This window comes from Limulus polyphemus, unplaced genomic scaffold (genome assembly GCF_000517525.1).
Source record: "Limulus polyphemus unplaced genomic scaffold, Limulus_polyphemus-2.1.2 Scaffold4547, whole genome shotgun sequence".
NCBI lineage: Eukaryota > Metazoa > Arthropoda > Merostomata > Xiphosura > Limulidae > Limulus > Limulus polyphemus.
The window spans coordinates 67,045-75,826 of NW_013670157.1; the positions used below are offsets into that span (position 1 = coordinate 67,045).

At 31.0% G+C, this 8,782-nt stretch overlaps 1 protein-coding gene across 1 annotated transcript in view; it reads right to left on the reverse strand.

Moving 5' to 3' along the window:
* Positions 1–825: 825 nt before the first annotated feature.
* LOC106471329 (sperm flagellar protein 1-like) overlaps positions 826–8,782 on the reverse strand; it is a gene marked incomplete at its 5' end in the record, with an annotated part of 9,987 nt that continues 2,030 nt past the window's right edge. Inside the window, 4 exons of the mRNA XM_022399941.1 lie at positions 826–1,104; positions 1,731–1,833; positions 4,874–4,958; positions 7,677–7,843. Of these exons, the coding sequence (XP_022255649.1) occupies positions 922–1,104; positions 1,731–1,833; positions 4,874–4,958; positions 7,677–7,843 (538 nt within the window). The remainder of the gene's footprint in view (positions 1,105–1,730; positions 1,834–4,873; positions 4,959–7,676; positions 7,844–8,782) is intronic.

An 8,782-nucleotide genomic window follows, 5' to 3' on the forward strand; every position in this document is an offset into this window, starting at 1 on the left:
GCATCTACTCCTGTAGAGTGGTACCACTGATGGCATACATTATGGGAACCACATTTGACGACATCCTGTTATATGCTGGTGCAATTAACTCTGACTTCAACCTAATCAATGATAATGCGTATTGTTCATTGTTGGTCCGTACCTTAGAGAAGATACAGATTGAATGGACTAGCCAGAACAGTCATCGGTTATGAATCCAAATGTACTTTTGTCTATCTTCTAGGAATACACTTGCTACCACGTGATTCACCCCCAAGCTGTGTTGATGAAGTGGAAACAGTTCTGGTAGAGAAACGAACTGCATTGCCCCAGCACGCCACCTATTCAGTCATTTTAAGCATGTCACATCGATTTATGACTTGCATTAGTGTTCTAGGTGGTCATATAACTTATTAACAAACGTTTCCTGTACCTTAAATACGCTGTAGCACCAAATAAATATATGTGGACATAGACTTCAACAGCTAATCACATGCTGATCCTCTGACACTTGAAGATTAACTAATGATCCATTAACATTGTTTAATAACAAACGTTGTGCCTTGTTGTAACTATAACACAGAAAACTCCAGTTATCCCTTATCTGTTTGTAACACTATATAAAACTATTTATAAAACCGTCTATAAAATTTATGTATATTTTTTATGTATTCTTCAGTGAGCAATAAGCGGCATGCAGTGATTGTGAGGTTAGTATGAATGGTTCAGTTTTCAACAAAGGAAACTATTACTGTATCTTCGAGTGTTTGATGCAAAATAAGCAAACTTAGATCTCAGTTTCATTATCCAAGCTGGTTTTATCTTTATTTTGTTAAGTAAAATTATATAATTATATTTAAAAAATCCATGCTTCTTCTTCTAGCTGTATTACTGGTAGAAAGAGTTGCATTCAAATTATGAATATGGACAAAGTAACAAAAGCTAACTTTTTTCCCTATTATCATTATTTTTACGCCTTTTTCCGTTTTCTTTTGTCTCTGTTTTCTGAGATTGTGGTTCGAGTCCTGTCGGTTGCATTTCATCGATTCTCTTGTTTAGTTCTTCAATTCGTAGGTCTTTAAGATGGAGTAAATGCTCCAATCTGCGAACTTTAGCTGTCAGAAGCTAGGTTAGAAAATTGAAATAAAACATTCAGTGTTCATGGAAGTTTATTATGATTTTTCACGGTAAAAGTTGTTTGTATGTTAATCTGGATATTTTTTTGAAATTCAATAGATTTGTGCTAAAAGGTATAAAGGCTACACAACTTGCCCAATTCAGAAACTAGAAGCTACAGACAATAATCTTATTGATAGTGATATAATGTTATATTTTATGTAGGAACAACTGTTACGTTTTCTTAAAAATGCCAAATTTTTACAGTTTATTGAGTTACAGAGCATTAGTTAAACCGTTAAAATATAAAAATAAAAAATGGACGGGAACAGTGAAGCAAGTAATGTTAGGACACCAAAACAGGGCTCTTTTTAACGGGCATTACACTGTTCCTTGTACATTATCAACAAATTTACAAATAATAGAGTAATTAACTCAAATACTTATATTCTCTTAAATGCTTTTCATATATAATTTTGAATTATTATAAGTGATATAAATAATGGCAAATCGTGTCATACAGTGGTGATATTGAATAAATTAAACTCACAATAAAAAAAAGTCCATATAATAAATTAATCTGTAGCCAAGTGTTTACTAGGCTTACACACTCAGTCAAGTTACTTAAGCTGTACCTGTACAGTCTCCTCCTTTATCATTTCTTGTTCCTTTTCTTCGTACATGACTACTGGCACTACCTGCTGACCATCAACAACGAGCCTGCCCAGTTTTACGTCACTATTAAAATAGCTGTGTCATTAATACATCTAAGGCAAGTTTACATACAGATTTTCCCACCTTATCTACGGAAATAACAATGATTCATACAGAGTCAAAGATTTATAACTAAAACCAACTTGCCATGGTTAGCACAAGGCATTTTTGGTTGTTTTCCCTACACATGATATCATTTTCAACACGTTCCTTTTCCGTGTCCTTTTTTTAATAGATTTTTAACAAGTTATACCTCTTAAGTACTTTTTCTGACTTAGTATCACTAAAAAAAACAACAACCAAAAAACGTGTATTAATTGATTTTCTGTCCTCGCTAAATAAGCTGCTATTGTGTATGAAGTCACAGGACAAGGAAGTGTTAGTTTTATCAATTAGTACCTTAACACTTTTATAAGACGGAAGTAGGTCAAAGATGAACGTGCTCGGACTATGAATTCGAAGATTCATGGTTCGCGCCCCGTTGCTACTAAAACACACTTTTCTAAAAGAGTGGTTGGTTTGTTTTGAATTTCGCGCAAAGCTACACGAAGGCTAGTTGTCCCTAATTTAGCATTGAAAGACTAAAGTCATCACCACCCACCGCCAACTCTTGGGCTACTCTTTTATCAACGAATAGTAGGATTGACTGTCACATTATAACGCCCCCACGGCTGAAAGGGCGAGCATATTTGGTGGGACTGGGATTCGAACCCGCGACCCTCAGATTCCGAGTGAAGCACCCTAAGAGAGTGAATCAAGCTCCATTATTCGGTCGAACAACAGTAACCCAAGAGCTGACGTTGGGTGCTACTGACTGGCTGCCTTCCCTCTAGTCTTATAAGTACAAAATTAGGAACAGCTATAAGAAAATTCTAGAAAAAAAAAACAACTACAAAAACGTTATAATAAATACTTTAAATTGTTCAACACATTAAAACACCATTAATATTCATTAAATTGATCGCTCGTAAGGTTTGATCACTTAGGTGGAAGTGGCCAAAATTTTTGATTGGACGTATTCATAAGAAATTGGTCAAAATATCTCAGAAATTACAGTTGTCTTCTGTACATAAAATACAATACATGTATTATGTTACTTTGGAGAGTATTTTCGCACAATCTACGCAAGTTCAATGTTTTTAATATTGCATTCTTTTAATTCGTACATGACGACTGGAACTACCTGCTGGTCCCCTAGTGGGTGAGCGGTAAGTTTACGGATTTAAAACGCTAAAATTCGGGGTTCGATTTCCCGTGGTGTACAAACAAAACAAATCAAAACTATCTACTGTTCATGAACGAAAAGCCTGCACAGCTTGACGTCACTATTAAAATAACCGTGTCATTAATACATGTAAAGTATTTTTATCTAAAGATTATTTTATCTATGGAAATAGCAATAATCGCTTATTTTATCTATGGAAATAACAATAATCAATTATTTTATCTATGGAAATAACAATAATCAATTATTTTATCTATGGAAATAACAATAATCAATTATTTTATCTATGGAAATAACAATAATCGCTTACTTTATCTATGGCAAATAGCAATAAGCGCTTATTTTATCTATGGAAATAACAATAATCGCTGATTTTTATCTATGGAAATAACAATAATCGCTTATTTTATCTATGGCAATAGCAATAATCGCTTATTTTATCTATGGAAATAACAATAATCGATTATTTTATCTATGAAAATAGCAATAATCGCTTATTTTATCTGTGGAAATAACAATAGTCGCTTATTTTATCTATGGCAATAGCAATAATCGCTTATTTTATCTATGGAAATAGCAATAAGCGCTTATTTTATCTATGGAAATAGCAATAATCGCTTATTTTATCTATGGAAATAACAATAATCGCTTATTTTATCTGTGGAAATAGCAATAAGCGCTTATTTTATCTATGGAAATAACAATAATCGCTGTTTTTATCTATGGAAATAACGATAATCACTTATTTTATCTATGGCAATAGCAATAATCGCTTATTTTATCTATGGAAATAACAATAATCGATTATTTTATCTATGGAAATAGCAATAATCGCTTATTTTATCTGTGGAAATAACAATAATCGCTTATTTTATCTATGGCAATAGCAATAATCGCTTATTTTATCTATGGAAATAACAATAGTCGCTTATTTTATCTATGGAAATAACAATAATCGCTTATTTTATCTATGGAAATAACAATAATCGATTATTTTATCTATGGAAATAACAATAATCGCTTATTTTATCTATGGCAATAGCAATAATCGCTTATTTTATCTATGGAAATAACAATAGTCGCTTATTTTATCTATGGAAATAACAATAATCGCTTATTTTATCTATGGAAATAACAATAGTCGCTTATTTTATCTATGGAAATAACAATAATCGTTTATTTTATCTATGGAAATAACAATAATCGCTTATTTTATCTATGGAAATAACAATAATCGAGAGCTTAAAATATTCTGATAATCAAAATAATTTAATTTTTTTTCACTGATACATATGTCCATTTGACCAAATGATAAAAGTCGATGTTTTTGGCATAAATATGCACAATGAGCTATACGTGTTGTGTTCGTGCGAGGATCGAACCCTGGATTCTAGTGTTTATAATCCCTCAAACTGGGAAATAAATGGTATGTGATTAAAAAAACCTTTTAGCTAAACTATATCATAGACTGACGCTAAAGCAGATTGATTTTCAGTAATTTAGTTAATGGCGCACTAGCAGCTGAATTGAAATATCAGTAACTTTAAACATCATAATTATTTTATTCACGACATTAATTCCTTATGATGCCTTTCTCCTCAAGTTCAGGAAACTGCCGCTACATCTTGTTTTATGATGCATGTTGACATATTGTCCAGCTACAAGCCACAAGACTGGATACAAATGTCATTGTCTAAGTTGTACTGCACAGAAAATAAAACAGTTGATGGATAAAACATCAGTTTGAGCCAATCAAAATTATCCACTTAACTATAGATCTTTACTGCTCATGTGTAACTCCTGATCCTTTACTTACAAACTGATAAAAACGTGCCTTACCCTGAATCCTTTTTATTCGTGCGGTAACGTGAACCTCCTTCGACTGCAAGATCGTGAAAAGCACTGAAAACTGAACTGCTACTGTCTATAATAATAATAAGAATTTGTCGAGAAAAATATTATTCGAAATAACCATGTGGAAGTTAGAGGGTAATGGGTATCTAAAATAAAATTGTAAAGTAAGATTATAATAAAAAGATGTCAATTTAAAGAATGAATCTTACAGAAGAAATGTAAAAACAAGCGCATGAAAATATCCACAAATTATTAAGTGAAAACAATTAAGTGTGGTATAGACTTTTCCGCATGAATAAATTTTAATATATAGTAACAGCTTACAGGAAAACTACACAGTATATACTAACAAGCAAATATAATTTACCATAGTTAATCGGGATATCATGTAATCTGCTAAAGTAGAGAATAGGTGAGATGACAATGAAAATAGTGTAATGAATCAAAGTCAGTATTTTATTTGGTATGATTGTGGGTAAACATCTATATAGTTTTGTTACTTTTAACATGTTAAGGAAAAAGAACGATACCAAGTTTGTTCTGTAGATTTTGTTATTTAGGGTCAAATACTTATCAAAAAAGGGAGGTCCTGTTCAGTTATTGTCCCGTTACGGGTTTACTTCGTTAGATATCTCTACGGTTTTTATTCATTTTTTTACGTTCTATAAAAAAACGCCACCTGTTTTCCTCGTGATTACTTGAAATAAAATACGATATATTAAAGATTATTTTTATGTTAGTTTGTTGTTGAACACAAATATACGCAATAGGCTATCTGTGCTGTTCCCACCACGGGTACCAAAAACCAAAAAATAACACGTAACTTAAAGACATTTCACTTTATATACGTATCTATATTGAAAATATGTATAAACAATGTGTGAAAGAGAAATTCCAGAAATAGTTGATGGGATTTGAAAACGAAATGCTAAAGTAGAATTAATGTTTCACTAGTTATGAATATAACTAGTGTGTCTGGTTTTGTCCAAGATAAGTCAGTAATGATTGAACGTACATAAACTGTATGTATACCCCATGTTAATATAGAGGAAAATAGCGAAATTCCATCAGCACCCCCAGTGGCCGTCCCCACTGATTGGTCTGCATTTAGCCAGCACTGGAGCTATGAAATATACGCTTTAAAAACATAATAATAACTTCTTGACACATTCCTGGTTAATTACACCATATTTTACAGGTCCAAATAGGAAGAGTTGAAGGAGAAACAAATACACTTTTCTCAAATTATAGGAATACTTCAGTTTATACATAAAACATATTTAAAGCGAAATCTTTCTTTGCACCTAGTTATTAGTAATACACATGGAATAACTATTGGATTATTTTAAACCTAAGAGACTTGAAAATTTAGTCAAAAATTGTATACGCATTTTTTTTTTTTTTACGAAAGTTATACTTTCATATATTTTCCCTTCACCGTCAAATTCTATGCCATCACAATCAATAAATCGCAGGATCAGACATTTGACCATGCAAGACTATTTCTCCGACAGCCAGTTTTTTCCCGTGGTTCAATCTGTAAGGCTTTAGTTATAAAGCAGATTTGAAGATAACACAAAAATATACATAAGTCTTAAAGGAGATGATAAAATATATAAAAAAATGTTGTTTTCATCAAATACTAGAAACAGGATAAACTTTCTTTATACATATATTGTTACTATAATATAATTAGTTTTTTTAGAAAACATGAACATGAAACATTCATTTCGATTAAAGAAGAAAACTTAATAACTATTTACTGTCATATGACGGAGATTAAGCTAGTATTATTATAAAACATTCTGGATAAAAGATCTGAATATTTAGATGTTTATGACGTTGTAGTAAAGTCGACTTATAGAGTTAACAGAAAAACTTTATATAATTAAATCAATTAGATAAATATATATAATTAAGTTCCTTCAATGGTTAACCACCTATTTTTTTCTATTTTAAAAATCAAACAAACATTGTTTTTAATAAAGCCAAAGATACATTTTTTATACATTATCTATTAGATTTGTTTTCCTATCAATTTAAAAATTACGTTAAAAACTTTTAATATAAATTTTGTATAACAATGGTTGACACAGCTGATGTAATTTTGATTTTATTCTGATTTCGTCTTAGGCAATTTCAACCTCCTCTTCCCCCCCCGAAAAATTCGATTTCTGAATTCAGAAAAGTGGAATTCCGTTTAAAAACAGACAAATCACATTACTTATGTATGTACGTAAATGTAACTTTATTTTAAAAGTCGAATCCACATATTCAACAATCAGAAGAATAAGAGTGGTTTATATCCTTATATTCTTCTTCTGTGACTGTCTCGTAGTGCTACGTTGTTTGCCTTTAGTTCGACTGTTTGACATTTTATACGTATATTAAAGTATAGCTATTTTACAAGAAGAAACACGTGAAGAATGCAGAAGTTTAGAGTGAAAGACGTTTTTCATAAAAGGCTGCTGTTCGTACATTTTGAAATTATAATAAAAATCAAATGCTATCTTCCCTCTAACACTGGCCCCCAGTGGCACAGCGGTATGTTTGCGGACATAGAACACTAGAATCCGGGTTTCGATACCCGTGGTGGGCAGAGCACTGATAGCCCATTGTGCACCTATGTGTTTAATTACAAACAAACTCTCCAAAACTTGTATGCGATACTATTTTTAAAGCAAACTTACCGTTATTCATGGCCACTTAATAATTTATTTATTAAATAATTACAATCCAAAAGACGCTGATATTTTCTCTGTGTATAGCAATAAGTAGCTGTACTTACGAGATTCTAAACTATTTTGTTTTTTTCTTTGCTCTTTGTTCCATAATGCTCTGTCAATCTTTGTTTTTAGTGTGTACAAAAATTTTTCAATTACTCCTTGTTGCGCTGTGACTAGTTCTTTAATCATCCTGTCTGATAGTTGGTAGTTTAATTTGGAAAGAGGTTTTCTGGAAAATATAACAAGTTCTTATTTTAAAGACACAGTATCAGTTTTTTATGTGTTTTGTTTATATTTATTTGCCACTGAATAGAGGACTAATGTATTCTGAATTTCGGGTTGAATACTTTGATTTCTTAGTTATTATATGTTCTAGCTTAAATATAAGATTTCCACAAAAGAATATAATTTCCGAATAAAACATATTTTGAATTAAAATGTAAAGTTCCTTTACCACACAATAGTTTACACTTAAAATGTCGACTTAATAAAAAATAAAGTTAAGATGATGATTTCGTATTTACAACATAATCTTTCCATATATAAACACAAACCTCAACGCAGTCAAAATTGAACTTTCAATTCCAAGTACATTTCAAATTTAGGTTTGATGAAAAATTCATCTCTTTGTTTATCACGAACACGAGTAACTTATATCCTATACACATTTTATACTTAAAGGCTTACTTGAATTCAAACACGTGTTTTAAAACTTAAAATATTATAAGCATAATTATAGAAAGCTATAAGGTATATTTCAAAATTACTGCTGTACACCTATTGTAGAATGTTACTGTGTAACCATTTCTTATGATAAATGTTTGATTCTATACTTTTGCTATTTGTCCTTTTATATTTGATTACGGAAAATATGTTTAATCCGAATAGAAATACTGGCCACAATTTCTGAAAATATAAATTTATTGTAGTAAATACAGATATATTTCAACAGAGAAGAGCGAATATTGTATAAGAGCGTGTTAACTAATAAATTGAGTTTGTAATGATCGAAAAAAAAAAAAAAGAGGAGCAGTGTATAAACTTTGAAAAAGCTGACCATTTTGAATTTAACAAGATACTGTCTAAATATTGTCTTTGTTACGTCCTAACTAGAGAATCTGTTGAGATACTGTGATTGTTTCGGCCTTGTTAGGGTAATGGTGAATTG